The sequence below is a fragment of the Pelobates fuscus genome, chromosome 12, assembly GCF_036172605.1.
Source record: "Pelobates fuscus isolate aPelFus1 chromosome 12, aPelFus1.pri, whole genome shotgun sequence".
Taxonomy (NCBI): domain Eukaryota; kingdom Metazoa; phylum Chordata; class Amphibia; order Anura; family Pelobatidae; genus Pelobates; species Pelobates fuscus.
This window is the reverse complement of record NC_086328.1, coordinates 66,310,379-66,328,186: the sequence shown is the minus strand read 5'-3', so window position 1 is coordinate 66,328,186 and position 17,808 is coordinate 66,310,379. Positions and strand designations below refer to the sequence as shown.

Here is a 17,808-nt window from a genome sequence, read left to right as displayed (position 1 = left end):
GTATCAGAATCGCTACGCCGTTGCATTTGGAGTGCGTCCTGGCTTCGTAGCTCGTGTTATATATGTGGTCTCGGAGGGGCAGCCCTAAAGTCTTGGGTAGGTGAGTTTCTTGGAGGAAGGCTATGTCTGGGCTCAGCCTTTTGAGTTCTCTAAATAGTAACCTACGCTTTTTGGGGGCGTTTAGCCCCTTGACGTTTCAGACAGACATTCTTATCTGATTAATCACAGTCTCACCACAATTTTTTTCTCTAACTCTGTGCCATTATTGGGTTATGTCTGAACAGTAGTCTCACCGTGAGCAAATTGAGTAAATCTGAGTTTGCCTTCACCGGTGGCTCCAACCTCTGGGCTTCTGTGAGTTCATGAACAACTTTGTAGACTTGACGCATTTTGGAGATGTTGATGGTGGTTTTGGCCTTATCATTCCAATCAGGAAGAGCCACATGTAGAGCCATCAGGTCCTTTAAATGCACACCAAGAGCTGGGAAACGGAAACCTTCACAAAGAGCAAACCTGCGTCTATACCTTGAATAGTTATCTGAAGAAGTTAGAAGCTCCAAGAGTGAATCAAACACCTAGAGTGAACAAAAAATGAGACTGAGCTCTGTAGTAATGGGCAAAACATATACATGAAAATGGTTGGAAAGTACAGAACAATATATGCAGTAGATAAAAATCACTGAAGAATGATCACAAACCCCCCTAACCAGCAACAGATAATAACTGACACATAGCAGTGCTACCCTTTGCACCCTGGACAGCATATATTTGAATTGCCGTGATGAATGCCCCCACCTCCACCATCATATAATAGGTCAGCAGGGACTAGGGCAGAGATCCGACTCTCCCCAGAGCTGAATGATACACCAACAACGTACAAAAATATTTTTTCTTTCAAACCCCTATTTTATTTTAACTTATAGCATATTTGGGTTACACAGCCTTAACGTCACAAGGCAAACTAGAATTGAATTACAGTATATTTTTTAAGAGCATATAGTTTTTCTATTTATCTTCTAGAATTCTGCAGACTCAAAGGCAACAATATCAACTATTTAGTTTGCTATGTGAGGCAAGACAATAGATAAATGCATTTGTTGTAATTTTATTACACTGCACAAAATCTTTATGAAGATTATTAAATGACTGCAATATTACAATCTACCCACATCCATAGACATTTTCCTCTGTGCCAAAAAAATACACATTTTTTTTTAAATACAATCATCTGTGAAGACTATGGAAATTAGAATCTTTGTTTACTTTAAGAATTACCTTGTTTTACTTTTGAGAAGCTGGAATTTGAAAAATGAATTTAAGTTAAAAAAACAACTAATATTAACTATTCCAAAATAAGACAGTTGAAGAAGACAAACTCACTATTTAGAAACTGTTTCAGCTAGTTTTTGTTGTGACTTGCATACCGCTAAAATGGTTTGTGATCGTAAGGGAACATTTCAATACAACTATTTTTGAGGAATAATACACAAAAATTGCATAGCTTTGTAGTTACCTTAGTGGTCTCTGGACTGATATGGGACTGAGTTTCCTTCAGACGAGAAATAGAACTGTGGCTGAGCCCACCCACCACCGACATGAGAGTGTTGAAGTTTTGTAGCTGAAGCAGTCTCTGCGGAAAACACAAACTGAATTTACGGGAAGATTATGATTTAGGCCCACCAACCTTTCCACATTATCAATCCATATCCATTTATTAGAGTTGCTTTTCAATTTGATAATGTCATAGTCCCAACCTTCTTATTGAGAATATATCCATGCACCCACCTCTTCTTAAAAAAAAAAAAAACAACAGTCCACTATCAAGTTCTGGATATTGTCCTTCAAACAATCCCTACCTAAAATCCCACATTTTTATTTAGATCAGATTCAGAATTAAGAAAGGACAGTAATTATGGCAAATCAGACAAAGAATGTGAAACCTGCATACCTCTGCAACATGCACAAATTGTTTAATGACAGCTGCCCTTTGCTGTGGCGTATGCTTGCTGAGTACCATCAGCTGGATCCATTGGGATACACCATTAAAAAGGGCTATGAACCTCTCCAGCACAGGATTCCCCACTGTGCATCCATGAAGGACAAAGCTGTGATAGTCTTGAAACTAAGGAATAAAAGTAATAATACAATGAAGTCCAAGTAGAATTCAATAGTTTTTCATGGAATTAAAAGTAGCTACAAATAAATTTCTCTCATCCAATAATTACAGCTCTATGTTCGTCTTTTTTATGTCAAAAAAATGTGCAACCTGGCCTAATATTTTTTTTTTTTCATTTGACATTATAATAATAATAGCAATTATTTTTTATGCAGCACTTTTCTCAACAAGGGGACTTGTTTAGCATATTCTTACAGACTTTAAGAGCAGTTATTAATAGATGTTGACTTGAAAGGCTGAGTTGACTCTTCCGGGATTCTTACCCATAACCAAAAGTATTAAATTCCATACTTGGCGCATAAGCCAATTAAGCTATGGGTTGAGTCATTATGGGTTTAGGATAAATATTCCATCTTACAAATTACAAAGAGAAACGTTACATTTGTTTTCCAAAAACAAAGTATTTGCAAACCTCAGTCTACATGCAATGAAAGAGTTAATTTCACCTCTTCATAACTGTTATAGTTGCAACAGCAAAATGACATTAAATTTCACAAAATGAAACACCAAACAAACAGACTTACCTAAAAATGTAAAAACTGGAAATATGTAAAACTGTGCATCTGAAGAAACAGTAGTGGGAACTAAACAGCTTAACACATTTGGTACGTTAGTATTTTTTCGAGGGCTGTAGTAGCTATTCAGCATTTTTATTTAAGTTTCATCTTCCTTTTAATTTCTCTCTGGTATAGGTTTACTAAGTGGCCGATAACCAAGTAGATTTATTAATGCTCAACAAAGCAGATGTCCCATCTAATCATGCCTTTAATAAACATGTCTCAAGCCAAAAGGTTTTTAACAACAGAGCATCTAGCATTGCATGTAATGTGGCTGCTGTGCCAGAAAACAGTTGGATTGTCTGTAGGTTTTCCCTGCTTTCCTCTGCCAGTCAATTGTCAACTTAGAGTGCTATGCTGAAGAACTGGTTGGGGATAGGTCAATATTTTCCCCACATTTTACTTGTATAATTTCTGAAGAATTCTCAAAGCAATGCATGAATTTGGCTTTTATGGCACACAAGCAACATCTTTTTTCCAACTTGGAACTCATTGCAAAGCTGTATTCCTGGCACTACCAATCCCTCTGCCTCCCCCCTCCCTCACCCCCACTAACCCTGGTAAATAAAGGGTTTAAAGCCCTTTATTGACTTACCTTATCCCAGCGCCAATGTCCCTCAGTGCTGGGTGAAAGCCCCGCCTCCCCGCCTCTGCAACGTCCCACGATGAGCGAGGTCTAATGCACCGTAAATCCCACATGCGCATTAGACCTCCCCAAAGGAAAGGATTGATAATCTGACGCTGGAGGTCCTCATGCAGAGTGAGATAACGTACCAAAAGTCCATTACTATTCCAGAAGCACCCTCATAGGTGGTCTGGTAGACAGCCACTGAGAGCAGACTTAGAGCTGCAATGTAAACATTGCAGTTCTCTGGAACTGCAATGTTTTACATTGCAGCACTAGGTTCAAAAGGGACACAGCACTCAGACCACTTCAATGAGCTGAAGTGGTCTGGGTGCCTACAGTATCCCTTTAAAATAGGGTATTGAATTTAAGTACAAGATAAAAAGAAGGGAATTTCAAATTAAAGGTCAAATAGCTAAACTGGAAACTTTCTAAAAGTCATATATGCTTTTAATTCAACAACTTTGGTCTTTAGTTTAATATTAACCCCTTAAGGACACATGACATGTGTGACATGTCATGATTCCCTTTTATTCCAGAAGGTTGGTACTTAAGGAGTTAAAGCGGCACTATTGTGCCGAACTTACCTTTCCCCAATCGCTTCCTCTTCTCTTCTTCTCTTAGGATCTGTTCTTCATATCTGATCTAGACTACTTTGTCTTATGTATTTTTCCTACACTTGACTAGCTTTGACCCAAGGAGGCGCTCAAGTCCACTCCATTTCCTGTGGTCAAATAAATTTTCCCACAATACTCACCTCTCCTCCTGTGTTCTCGTGTTGCATAATTCGTTGTTCGAACGGCCGTTCACTGACCATTATGTGTTGCGTCATATGTAATCTTGAATGGGATTGTAATCACTTTGGCTTCTACGTGTGCTCTACTACTACAGCTATCCTGGTCTCAGAACACAGACCTATTTTAAATAGGTTTTTCTTCCAATCTATACATTCAATAACAATTATGCTAATGCATGTATACCTGAAAACTATTTAAATTTTACATTAAACTGTGTGTGCCAAGACCTGTACACTTTAAACCTTAGGTATTTCCAATATCCAGACACAGAGATTAACTGTGGTTATCAGACGTTCATACACAGTGTATAGTAAAAAAAAAAATAATAATAATATTGTCTTGCGCAGTCTATATGTGTGGAGCTGCATCGCTATTTTAGCAAATGAGAGTCTAGAAATGTTGCTATCTTGGTCTAGAAATTAACTGAGCATCTAATGTTGTCTACTGTAAAACCTTCCTGCTTCCCACTGAGCTATGACCAGAAATCAGCATAGTGCTTTATACTCACTGTCTAGCACCTGATTAAATTGGGAGACAGCATTTAGGGGAAATGAAAGAGCACCCACGGTTCCAGTTTGTGAAAGGACTAATGAAACTGGCATCTGCTTTGGGAAGTAGTCATGTAAAGATTATTTAAATAAACTTTAATCCTGCCAGCTATGTTTTATTTCAGACAAAGTCAGTTAGGAGTTGTAATCCATCAACATTTGAGACACCACAATTTGACTGCCTTGTATGTTGATCAGTATTTAGCATCTCCCTCAAAGCAATCTGTTGTAAAAGAGGGTTGAAGGAGAGTACAGAGCCTAGCCCCATCTACGCACTGGGTTTCAAAGCTGCTCCTACCATTTGGCACACAGTTAAACACCTTGATCTCCAAGTTGTACAGTGGTCAAGCAGAACCATTATGTGACTGTGAGTGAAAGAACGATTTGGAGCCAAGTGCATTTAACGCACCTAAATACTTTTAGCCCCAACAAAATGAGTATTTTTGTTATATAATTATGACTTATGAAGAGCTGACAAGGCAAATGCAAATGCTGGGTCGAAATAGTCAAATTGGAATAAGTCTCAAAACAAATGTCATGATTCCCCTAGCTTGACAGTTCTCCTTACAGTTTACTCAGATATGTTGCTGTTACTTTAAATTGTATGCAGTTATTTTCCTTTAAAACAACGCACCAGAGTACTAACATCTTGGCAAGCTATTTAAACAAGCCCTGTAACTGCTTTGATGCACTCTTATTGTACTCTGCATGTTGGCCGTAACCCTCATGTTCTCCACTTGCCTAATTGTTCTTCTTTTCAGGTTAGTAATGGAATTCATGACTTTGGGTTCTTCCCTCTGATTGCTCTTTCTGGAGTTATGAATTTGTTAAGCCTGCTTATAATCTCTCTCCTGGCAAAATAAATGTCCATTAGTTACCTGCTCACTCTCTATGGTTCTGTTTTTCAGATTGTGTAAATTCCTGTGGCTCTAGACTTGGCTGTCTCCTCTTGCTCCTTTGATCACCCTCAAGTTCTGCTGTATGGACTTTTAATAAGGACTGGTAACTGTTCTGGCTTGCTCTTTATGATTAACTTTTCTACATTATGATACTGTGCTGCTCCTTGGACTCCACTAATTGAAGTTTGGCTCCTTTGAATGTCTACTAAATTGTGCTTTTCTTATGCTTCTCCATAGACAGCATTGCTAAAACAAAACACTTTGAGCACCGTAACTTAATTTGTATTAAGTTATTATGGTGTCCAGAGGTCGATGGTACCAGCTTTAATCCGTGATTATATTGTACAGAGACAGTTTGACCACAGAGTTGAATCCACTGTTATTTAGCTCTGCCCCTGTCCCATCACTTTTCTTTGATTCCTAAACACCAAGCCTCGCAGAGTAGGTGTCGCTGATTAGCTCAGAGAATCCGCTGACACTCTAAGCCAATCAGTAGCTTCTCGATCATAAAAAAGGTATGTACCTTATTATTATTAGGGAGATACTGACTAGTTTAGAACGCCATCTGACCACTCTAAGCCAGTCAGTGGTGCCTCTGCCTGGCAGCAGTCAATGCTTCCTCTAGCTGAAATTTGGAAACCAGATGTCAATGGGGACAGCGAGGAGCAGAACTGGCGAGCAAACTTTGGGGTTAACACTGTATATTTATCAAGCAGTTTTGTGAATGGGGAGCTAATGACTGGCTTAGAGCATCAGCGGATGCCTTGAACCAATCTTTGTCCAAGACTTCACAGAATCTCAGAGCATCAGAAGAACAGGGGCAGAGGTCAATGGTGCTGGATTGAAGACTTTGGTAATAAACCATTAGAGGACGGTATAACCTCTAAAGGTAAGCTGGCACCATAACTACTTATTTCCGATGAGGTTGTTATTGTTCCCAGAATGTTCTCATAGGCTCTGCTTTTGTTGCAATGTTCCATTAAGGAACTGTTTTGCTGTGTTCCCTTTTCTCCCTTGCTGATAGTTACTAATACTGAAAAAGACTCACTTATGAAAGAATATTTCTCTACTGAAAATTCAGATACATTGTTTTCAAGATCGCAAATTACTACTACAAACTAACAATTTACCATTGCAACAGCTTTAATTCCTTGTATCCAATAATTTGCAGTGCGCTGATCACACTTAGTTCATGAACAGAGTGATGATCTCACATCATCACGTTAGTAAGCCCACGTGCAATCTAGTATTAAAGACCTTTAACAGCTAGATCTCCGCTAACTGGTAGAGCCCTTTTTAACTTTTACATTGGTCTGTGAATATTGTACGGTTTTCCCCCCAGTTGTACATGCCCACAGAACATGTCAGCACTTTATAAATGTCAATAATAATAATAATAATAATGATAACGTCTGCATATAATTGAAGTAAAGCTATATTCTAACCCATCAAATATTATCTCATTAGAAACAGCCATCCAGGGCTTAACTTTATACTTATCGCAATGTCATCATTTCAAACAAGAAACCAGCACATGTCAATACTGCAAGCTAACATTGTTTTTGTGCCTACGTAATAGGTTCACCTAGAGCTACCTTCTCTTCTACATCTAAACTTTTTAAGAAGGTTGGATTGTAATAGAAAATTAATATAGCAACAACAATTTATTTTTAGTCACTATTGCCAAGTAGTAATCTTAGTACAGATGCCTGGGGAAATACAAGGTCAATGCGACCATCAAGGTCAAGTTTGCACAAGAAGCAATTGCATCTACAGTAATCCACTGATGACTAAATGAAGGACTTTCATTACTGGAACAATTTATAATTCTTGTACATCAGACGACTGTATGGGATTTTTTTTTATCAACTTAATAATTCATAAACTTAACTTTCAGCAGCCACTCTGGTGCTTAGATGTGCCAATAACATGTTAGATATCAGAAACTTCACACGTAGCATAAGTAACTGAAAGGACAAGCAAGGTTTATATTAAAGGAGCACTATAGGGTCAGGAACACAAACATGTATTCCTGATCCTATAGGGTTAAAACCACTATCTAGCCACCCTGTCCCCATCATGCCTCCCTAAAAATAGTAAAATTTTACTTGTATTCAAGCCTGAAGCTGTAACTCTGCATGCTGTTTGCATCAGAAAAACAAGCTGTCTGCTGACATCAGCAAAAGTGGTGGCCTGATCCAATCACAATGCTTCCCCCATAGGATTGGCTGAGACTGACAAAGAGGCAGATCAGGGGCAGAGCCAGCATGATTCAAACACAGTCCTGGCCAATCAGCATCTCCTCATAGAGATGAATTGATGCAATGAATCTCTATGAGCAAAGTTCAGTGTCTGCATGCAGAGGGAGGAGATACTGAATGTTTGGATTCATTTTAGGCAGCCATGACCCAGGAAGGATCTCTAACAGCCATCTGAGGAGTGGCCAGTGAAGTTATCACTAGGCTGTAATGTAAACACTGCATTTTTTCTGAAAAGACAGTGTTTACTGCAAAAAGCCTAAAAGGAATGATTATACTCAGCAGAACAAATACAATAAGCTGGAGTTGTGTTGGTGACCATAGTGTCCAGAGGCATACATACCGGGGTCACCGGGGTCGCAAAAAGCCTGAATTCTACTCACCAGAACAAATCCAGACAGCTGCAGTTGTTCTGGTGAATATAGTGTCCCTTTAAGGGTGTCCAAAAGATGGATTTCCAGTTGTTGCTGAACTACAACTCACATGAAGCTCTTCAAGTCATAATGCTGCCCAGCATAATATGCTATAATAGCTATGCCAATACCCTTATGAGATATTGAGAAGATCATTTAATCTGGGGTGGACATGGCTGGGAGGCAAACATGGTCCTATGGCAGATATTCATAGATGATATTATCATCTATGAATCTCCAGAGTTTGATATATTTCTGGAATATATTAATCATAATGACTTTAATTAAAATTTTACTTCAGAATTTTGTGAGACAGAGATTAACTTTTTGGATGTGACATTTTTCTTGGACAACAACAAAATCCAAACAATGTTATTTCAACAGCATAGATGTGCATAATTTAAATTATCACTATAAACCATGGCTTAAAGGTAAAGCAAAAAGGCAATACATGAGAATTAAAGGAAAATATTCAAGAACAAAATGATTTTGAAATGCAAGATAAACAATTAGAAATGGGATATAAAAAAAATACACTAGAGAAGTAAATCCGAAATTCTGAGAATAATGAATATAAAGAAAAGGTCTGTTAAATGTCTGAAAATAAAACCAGAGAAAGGGAAATTTCAGTATGTATTTATTACAAAATATAGAGCTCCATACTGAAAAATAAAAACCATTAAAAAAAAAAAAAAAATACTGGCCCATTCTCCTCCAAGACCCAATATTAGAACTTGTATTGCTGGAAAAAATCACAGTAATACAAAAAGGAACAGAGGGAAAAAAAAGACAGGCTGTCAATTGTTGGAAATGCAAAGCCTGTAGAAGGGTAAAAATAGCTATGTTCGCTGGCGAATAGTTCCCTGCGAACTGTTCGGGACATCTCTAACAGAGAACAAAACACAAAATACCCCAAAAACATAATAAAAACCTACAGGAACCCCACACATGATATATCCTCAGATAGCTCTGATCTGAGCACATATGTTGAAAATAGCGCCACAAAATTGACAAATCACCACCGGGGTAAGGTTTTGACTGTCTGCACACAAAGTTCATGCCTAAAAGTGTTCCAGAGCGATTACGGCTTTGGCCGATCATATGTTGGTAGTTCCTGTGGATGAAATAAAAGCGCTCCACCGGCTCTCAAGAAGCAATTGTCTCACATAGTCTGAGGCACTCTCCCTCCAAAAAGTGCTCTTGTAGCTAGTAGGGAAGTAGGGGAAAATCGGGGTGGAAGTTGGCAGGAAGTTGAGGCTACAGTCTTTGCAGTTTTCTGGACTCTGGTTACAGTCAGGGAATAGGGCGCTTTTAGGTAATTAGACTGAAGGGAAAGGTGCTGGGAGCCAGAAGTAGTGAGAATAGTCTTTTGGGTGACAACATACGGTGAAAGTCAATGAAATAAGGCTGGTTTGTCACACAACCCATTTTCTTTTTTTATTTTTTTTTATTTCGTTTTTATTTCGTTTCGTTTTTTATAATGTATCAGCATTTTTGTACGTTCAAATTACATCATTGCAGTAGGAAGAGATAAGCAATATAACTGGAAATACAAGATTAAGAACAATGGGATGTGAATGGGTAGTCATTCATTTTTGGCTTACAGTGGACTCGCAGGTCCATGGTTAGGGGAGTAGCTTTTTGGCGCGCAGGCCTCAATTGCAATATATGATTCATTCACTTGTTGGGCGTCGCATTTCTCCCCTCTCTTCCCACCCCCCATCCCCTCCCCCGCCCCCCTCCCACGAGGCCCGCCCCCCAGCATATAGGCTCAAAGGTCTTTTTGTGTGTTATACTCCAAGGTATTACCTGTGTGTTATGAGTTGCCTGTGTAGTAGGTTGTTTTTATGTTATCGGTGCTAAACATGTGGATGGTTGGTGCTTGGGGAGGGTTACTCGTGGCCCTCTGTGTCAAGGATCGGGTCGGTCTTCCCTTCGATTGATTGAGGGTAGGGTGTGTGTCGCCCTTCAAATGGTCATGTCACATTCCCAATTGTGGTGCGCATGTAGGTCGAATATGGCTTCCTCGCTCCCAATTAATCTCTGTCTCCCTTCTGTGTCTCTGGCCCCTTGGGTGTTCGGCCCCTTCCTTTCCTGTCTCTAGGATCCAGTGTGTCCATATGTCGGTGTAAGTCGTTGGATTGGTCGTGGTTGTCAGAGTCAGCTCCTCTATCGATCTGAGTTCCTCCATTTGGTTGAACCAGATTAGTAGTGACAGAGTTTTCTTTTGTTTCCACAGCTGGGGAAGGATCTGTTTTGCTACGTTTAATATTCTAATAGTCATAGATTTTTTGTAGTTTGATCTGGGTATGGTTGTATGGTGGAGTAGCATCGCTGCCGGTTCCAGGGGGCGCGTCGGAGAACATCTCCAGTAATTTGTGGATCCCCTCCCAGTATGGCCTGATCATCTCGCATTCCCACCAGATGTGTTTTGTGGTGCCTAGGTCCTTGTCGCACCTCCAGCAGAGGTCGGGTCTATTTTATGAAGGAGATGTGGTGTCCTGTACCAGTTTGTCAGTATCTTGTAGGCCGTTTCCTGTGTTTTGCTATGTACTGAGCAGTGGTGTGTAAGGTAGCACATGGTTTTCCACTCTGTGTCTGAGAATGTGGTGGCTAGTGCCGCCTCCCATTTTCCCATGAATTGGGGTGTCTCTTGTGGGGTCTCAGTTTGGAGCATGGAGTTGGATAGGGATACGCCGTGTGGGGCTGGGGTTGGTTGCATGCATATCTTTTCGAACGTGGTTTGGTCCCTTGCGAGCGCTGGTCCCTGAGGTAGGGTGAGGACAAAATTGGTAAGTTGAGTGTGTTTAAATCAGTGCATAAAGGTGGGGGTAGTGTCCCACATCATGTCCGATAACGATTTGCATTTACCGTTCTGTATTATGTGGTGCAAGTGCGGTGTAGGGGTTGGGAGGATGTTCCTAAATGCCCGTGGGTCTAAGCCTGGTGGGCAGGCTTCAGTGTGGGCTAGCGGAACCAATGGGGATGGGTACGGCGCCAGGCCCCGTTGTTTCGAGACCCTTCGCCATACATCTAGGGTGTGTTTCGTGTATATTGACAGTTCCTGGCTATCTGTGGTCTCCCTCATCCAGGGGATCCCGGATATCGGTTTACCTGCCTCCGCCTCCTCCACTATCTTCCATAGTTTAAATACTCCATCCTTTGACCACTCCATTACCCTCAGTAGGTGTGTGGCGACATAGTAAAAATGGAAGTCTGGTAGGGCCAGCCCTCCCTTATCTTTGGGCTGCATCAGGGTGGTGAGTCTAAGTCTGGGTCTCCCTCCGTTCCATATGTATCTAGTCATCACGGAGTTAAGGGTGGTGAAAAATGTTTTAGGTATCGCTATCGGGATAGCCTGGAGGAGGTAAAGAAGTCGCGGGAGGATGTTCATTTTAATGACCTGGACTCGTCCCAACCACGATATATGTGGGTACGACCAGTCTCTCATGTCATTTTGGAATGTTTTAAGCATGTCTGCGAAGTTCTCTCTAAATAAGTCACCGCTCTTCCTTGTTAGCCATATGCCCAAGTACCTTATTTTGCTTTCAGCCCAGTGAAATGGAAAGCTATGGCGTAGCGGTTCAGCTCGTTTGGTCGGTATGCTAATGTTAATGATATATGATTTGGAATGGTTGATTTTCAGGTTGGAGATATCTCCGAACGCCTGGAGGTCTTTCATGATGTTGGGGAGTGAGCTTTCCGGGTTGGAGACTATGAAGAGGAGGTCGTCTGCGAACGCAGCTACTTTGTGGTGTGTTTTGTCTGTTTCCAGCCCAGTTATGTCTCTGTTATGACAAATGTGTATCAGGAATGGTTCCAGAGCTAGTATGAACAGTAGCGGGGATAGGGGACAGCCCTGTCGGGTGCCGTTATGTATGGTGAATGGGTCTGTAAGCGCTCCGTTGACCAGTGAGGAGCAGCGTCTCACGCTACCACCTGTGGTTTGCGCGGTGTGCTCACCTGTACGGTGACGCCTCTGCCTGTGGGGCGTCGGAAGGACGTCCAGATGTACCTGTCAGTAGGAGAGTGTGCTCGGTCTAGTACCGGCAAGGTTTCCTGTTGTCCTTGGGATGGATTGTGTCCCGTGTTGTCCCTTCTCGGCTCTGTAGGATGATGTATGGAGTGGTGTTCTATATTTCCTTGCCATGGTGTGTGTTGGCCTAAGGGCCGGCATGAGTGTGTATGTGTCGGTGCATGGGTGTGTCCTTGTTCGGCAGCAGAACATAATACAGGCATAAACATTCAATAACATTTCTTCAACATATTAAAACATAACTGGTAAAGAACAATTATGGTATGGGGTCCCCAGTAAGCTTCAGGTATTGCCCTTTCCGGTTGGCCAGTTAGATTCCCACCCTTCTCCCCCGTTTTATGTTCTTGGCCTGTTTCGCCGGGTGGGGGGGTGGCTAGGGGTCTCTTAGATGGTCCACCGGTGTTATTGTGGCCCTTTCAGATTCTAGTCTAGCAATGTAGTGTGCCTGTTGTCTCCCACTGCGCCTCCCCCCATCCGGGGTGTACCTTTCCCCTGTTCCCCCATTTCTATGCACTATCCCCCCAGGAGGAGGCAGAGACACAGTGTGTCTTGTGTTTCATCTTCCTCTCGCCTGTGAAGGCGGTGGTCTCCACCCGGGTGAGCCCCACCGGCGTTGCCCCCCGCCTGCTCCCCTAGGTTCGTTGCAGGTCGGGTAGCCCCGGCGGCTGAGCTCAGCCAGGTGATTGGCCCCCCATCCCCCCTAAGTAATCATCTTATATAGTCGCCACGTGGCACGGCCAGTGTGTGTTTAATCCCTGTGTGTGCCTGGGTCCCTGTCATTATCCCTCATTAGATGCTCTGTAAATCTGAAGTGGCAATACAGAACACTCTCCTCCCTCCAGTGGTATGCCCTTTTGATATTCGTACGTTTCAGGAGATCAGGAGATCAGTGAGGGGGAGGGGGAGGGGGAGCTCGGGCACCGCTATCTGTCTCTCGGGCCCCTCTTTCGTGTCCCTTGTTCCCGACCCCCCCCCCCCCCTGGCTCTGTGAGCATAGTGTCCAGGTGGGTGTCTAGTGAGACCGCCAACATGGCGTTATACTTGCGGTTTGCGGGGTGTACAATGTAACTTTGGTTAGTCCATAGGGTCTTGCGCGTGTTGTCTCTCGGAGGGGTCCATTTAGGAAATGGTCTATTCCTGGGGTAGGCAACCTTCGGCTCTACAGATGTTTTGGACTACATCTCCCATAATGCTTTTACAGCCATATTGCTGGCAAAGCATCAAGGGAGATGTAGTCCACAACATCTGTAGAGCCGAAGGTTGCCTACCCCTGGTCTATTCCTTAGGTGAAAGTCCGTGGTTCACCGGGAAGGCTTACTGCTTGCTGGGTCTCAGACATTAGCTCCCGATGGGCGTGTAGCCTGTTGTCGGGTTCTCTTGGGTCGAGCGGCTTGCAAGGGTTGTTGCTGCGGGTCTGTCGGGAAGGCGTAGAAAATCATCGGGTCTGGCCATGACATTTGCCTAAATCCAGGGCCGATGTCTCTCGGTGCTGGGTCAAGCTCCACCCACGCCCCTTTCTTGCCGACGTCAGCCGGTGGGGGAGACCCAATGCGCATGCGCGGCAACGGACACACTCGAATTAGGATTTCCCCATAGGAAAGCATTAATCAATGCTTTCCTAAGCGGAAAATTTGACACTGGACTTCCTCATACGGAGCGTGAGGACGTCCAGCGTCCGATAATGGACCAAAGGTCCGTTTCGATTCCCGGAAGGCCTCTAGTGCCTGTCTGGAGGGCACTGAGGGCAGATTTCGAGCTGCAATGTAAACATTGCAGTTCTCTGGAACTGCAATGAATAATATTGCAGCACTAGGTGCAAAAGGGACAGGGTACCCAGACCACTTCAATGAGCTGAAGTGGTCTGGGTGCCTACAGTGTCCCTTTAAGCTGTAGTAGTTCTGGTGACTAGAGTTTCCCTTTAAGTTATTAATAATTTCTAACTTCATGAAACAGCAGACTATAGTGAAAATTAACTTTCAACCTTGCAAACAGCTTGGCTTACAATTTGTCATAAGATTGACTTACTTTAATCGTTTAAGATACTTACAGCACAAATATTGTATTTATTACTTAAAAACAAAGCATTCTCTATGTTGATGCTGTACATCCTTTATACAATTTAACTATGAACAAATCTGTCTATGCTTAGGATCTTGAGCTTACCAATATCTTGGAGAAAGAGTGGAACTCCAGGTGTGTTAGATGTTCTGCAAGCTCTGCTGGATCAAGGTGATCAAACAGGAGGGATGTTTTCCGTACTCTACCACCAACTGGTCCACGTTGTGTCACTTGTCGTTTCCAGCCATAGGATGGGCTATGGTACAAGATAAGTTAGAGGTGTTCCATATTTTTAGCCAAAAACAAACAAAATTGACTGAAACTTTGGGAGTTTGTCTCATCACAAATAATCACTGTGAACTTTTGCTTATTTTTATTTTAATTTTCCCATAAACACAACATTTTTAAAAAAGTGTTGTTTTTTTTACTCAACAAAAAAAAATGTGCAATTTTCATAGTGCAGCCTACATTACTATAAAATATATGCCTTATAGATTAGTATTATACAGTGTACAATGACAGAGGAGATTTATCGTAGAGTCATATTCTAAAAAATGGTGCAAATACCAAAATGGTGGACAGTTACCATGGAAACAGTGGAACCATAGGGTACATCCCATTGGTGACTCATCCCTTTGTAGATCTTTGCACCACTTTTCACAACATGAAGCTTTGATAAATCCCTCAAAGGGGGGAAAATGGAGAAAAGACACAGTCATAAGTGTTTGAAGATAAATTACAGAAAATATCAACTAGTTGAATTAACAAAAAGTTGCACTGCCAGAAACTGTCATACATTTGTCATTACATGAGCTTGCACATTAATAAAGTCTCACTATAAATATCTATACAATGTGCCATATGTAATTGTTGTGTTGAAAGAAAAATGTAAAACAGAATGATTTTATTCACCACTTTGATAATTGTATCTGTGTATGTTTTATGTATTATATTTGTGCCTTTGTCTTGTGAAGCACAGAAAGCTTTACTGTTGTATTGTTTGTTTTATACAGCCTTTTGAAAACATGTGAGCTGGTTTCACAAATGCAATGATCTCAGACCAGGTTTTGATGCTAGCTCAAGGTCATGTGTTCTCAGCATCTCCAGTGTTTCTTTGTCCATTAGGATGATTTGTGTTGGACCAAAAATAATCATTGAAGAAAATGACTCTCTCATGAGAGCAGTTCTATTTGGAGGTGTTAATGTTTACAACATACGCAGACAAGATACATCCCACAGTCTGGTTTCATGTCTAGAAATGTATAAGCCATTATTACGATAATTAGAAGTATTCCGTGTGATAAAAGGGCATTTTTTAAAATCACTTATCAGGTTTTACAAAAACGATTGGGGAGCAATACAATTTTATGGCCAAGCAAGAAAAATATAGTTGGAGACTTTGGTTGTTTTTGTGTAACACTTGAAATCCACTGATCAGTTCAAGGCAACTGCCAATTTATCAAATAACCTTAAATATGATATATTTCAGCAACTCTCCCGATTTTGTTTCGTGTTAATTTAATTATGATAAATATTAGAGAGAAATGTGAAAAAAATGGAATCCTTTGCATTTGCTATTCTCAAAGAGACTATTGCTCTTTAAAGTAAGTAGCTCTGTCACTCTGCATGCCTTGTTTTTAACCCCTTAATGATGGATGACGGACCAGGTCCGTCATGCTGGGGAAGCACTTAACGCCAGATGACGGACCCAGTCCGTCTTGCTCTAAAATTAACCCCTGATCGCTGCGGTGCCAGCGACCGCGGGGGTTAACGCTGTTGCTTGGTGCCTCTGAGTCAGTGGCAGACCAGCAACAGCAAATCACGATGTCCCAGCCCACGTGATCTCTGTGACAGCCAGTCACAATGCTGCTGGTATATCAGATCCGCCTCCCTCCACCTCTTGTGGGTTTTTGAAGTGGAGAGAGACGGATCGTTGTTATTTTGTGTCCCTGAAGTGAATAAATTGTGTCACATAAGGTTCCAAATCCCCTTTACCCTTCTTTAAAAAAATACAAATAAAAAAAACCTTCCCTGCTGATTGATCACTGCCAGCAATGATCAATATACAGATCACAGTATTTTACTGTGATCTAGTTTTTTGTTTTTTTACTCTCAGGTGTTTAATTAGTTTTTTTTATTTTATTTTAAATTTAAATTGTAATATTTTATTTTATAATTTATTTAGTTAGTTGGGTGGGTGGACCTCGGTGGGAATTGAATGATAAGCTAGTGAGGGGTGAAAAAGAAAAGAAAAGTTTAAAACAAAATGTTTAGTTATTTTGTTAACGTTTAACCTTAATACATAATGCCCAGGAAGTATAGCACAGAGGAGGCTTATGCCCTGTCAGCAGCAGACTCAGAGGCAACTGACACTGCCTCAGAGAGTGACGCAGGGGACAGGGACTATGTACCAGATACTGCAGGACCATCATGAGAAATCGCTGATTCCCCTAATGCTGAACATGGCGCAGATGACTGGGTACCCCCTAATAATTTTTCACAATACATCCCAGAGTTGACGGCTAATCCAGGCATACAGGCTGACCTGTCTGGCTATAATGCGCTGGATTGTATGCAACTGTTCTAGGGGGATGAGATTTTTGGGGAGATGGTCACCCAGACTAATCTGTACTCGTGGCACAATCTTGCACGCAATCAAGAGTATCTTATCGCCAGTAAAGAGAGATGGAACCCAACCAGTGTGCCAGAAATGAAACAATTCTGGGCACTGACAATGCTAATGGGGTTAATTAAAAAGGCTACAATTAGGATGTATTGGTCTAAAAAACCCATTTGCAATACCCCTATTTTTTCCCCAGACAATGAGTAGGGACAGATATGAAGACATACTGTGATTTATGCACTTTAGTGCCCCCCAAAAGGTCATCTGCAGTATGATATTCTATATAAAATACGCCCTCTAATTGCCCACTTTTACGATAAATTTGCCACTATTTCTACCCAAAAAAAAACATATTTCACTTGATGAATCCTTCATGAACTTTAAGGGAAGACTGGGATTTAAACAGTACTTCCCATCCAAAAGATCCCAATATGGGATAAAATTTTATAAATTGTAATATAATATGGACAAGTGGGAAAATCCGGAAGAGTCACACAGGTTTCCCAAATGCTCAAGCAGGGTTGCTTGATTGCGACAGAGGGGGACCATCAGTGGAGCCTAGCAGAAGAATCAAGGCAGGTCACTTCTGCTTCAGGATTCCATCAATCCCTCCCCCCCCCAAAAAAAAAAAAACAAATCCAGAAAAGGTGCAGGGTGTAGTGGGATCTGGGTAACCCGGTTAGTTATTCCCTTTAGTTATAATAGGTCAGACCCATTTCCCCAGTAACTGGATGGCACACAGTTCCAGGGTACAACTTTGACAATCTTTATTTGGGCACACAGATTCATGCACAGACCCCTGCAACACAATCCCAGGC

The 17,808-nt window shown here is 41.6% G+C and overlaps 1 protein-coding gene across 2 annotated transcripts in view; it reads right to left on the bottom strand.

Moving 5' to 3' along the window:
• RASGRP2 (RAS guanyl releasing protein 2) overlaps window positions 1-17,808 on the bottom strand; it is a 172,088-nt gene that overhangs the window by 49,023 nt on the left and 105,257 nt on the right. For both annotated transcript variants that reach the window (XM_063438727.1, XM_063438726.1), the window contains exons 6-9: window positions 14,473-14,623; window positions 1,949-2,122; window positions 1,514-1,630; window positions 294-575 (exon numbers count right to left, since the gene is read on the bottom strand). In XM_063438727.1, coding sequence (XP_063294797.1) covers window positions 294-575; window positions 1,514-1,630; window positions 1,949-2,122; window positions 14,473-14,623 — 724 coding nt within the window. The remainder of the gene's footprint in view (window positions 1-293; window positions 576-1,513; window positions 1,631-1,948; window positions 2,123-14,472; window positions 14,624-17,808) is intronic.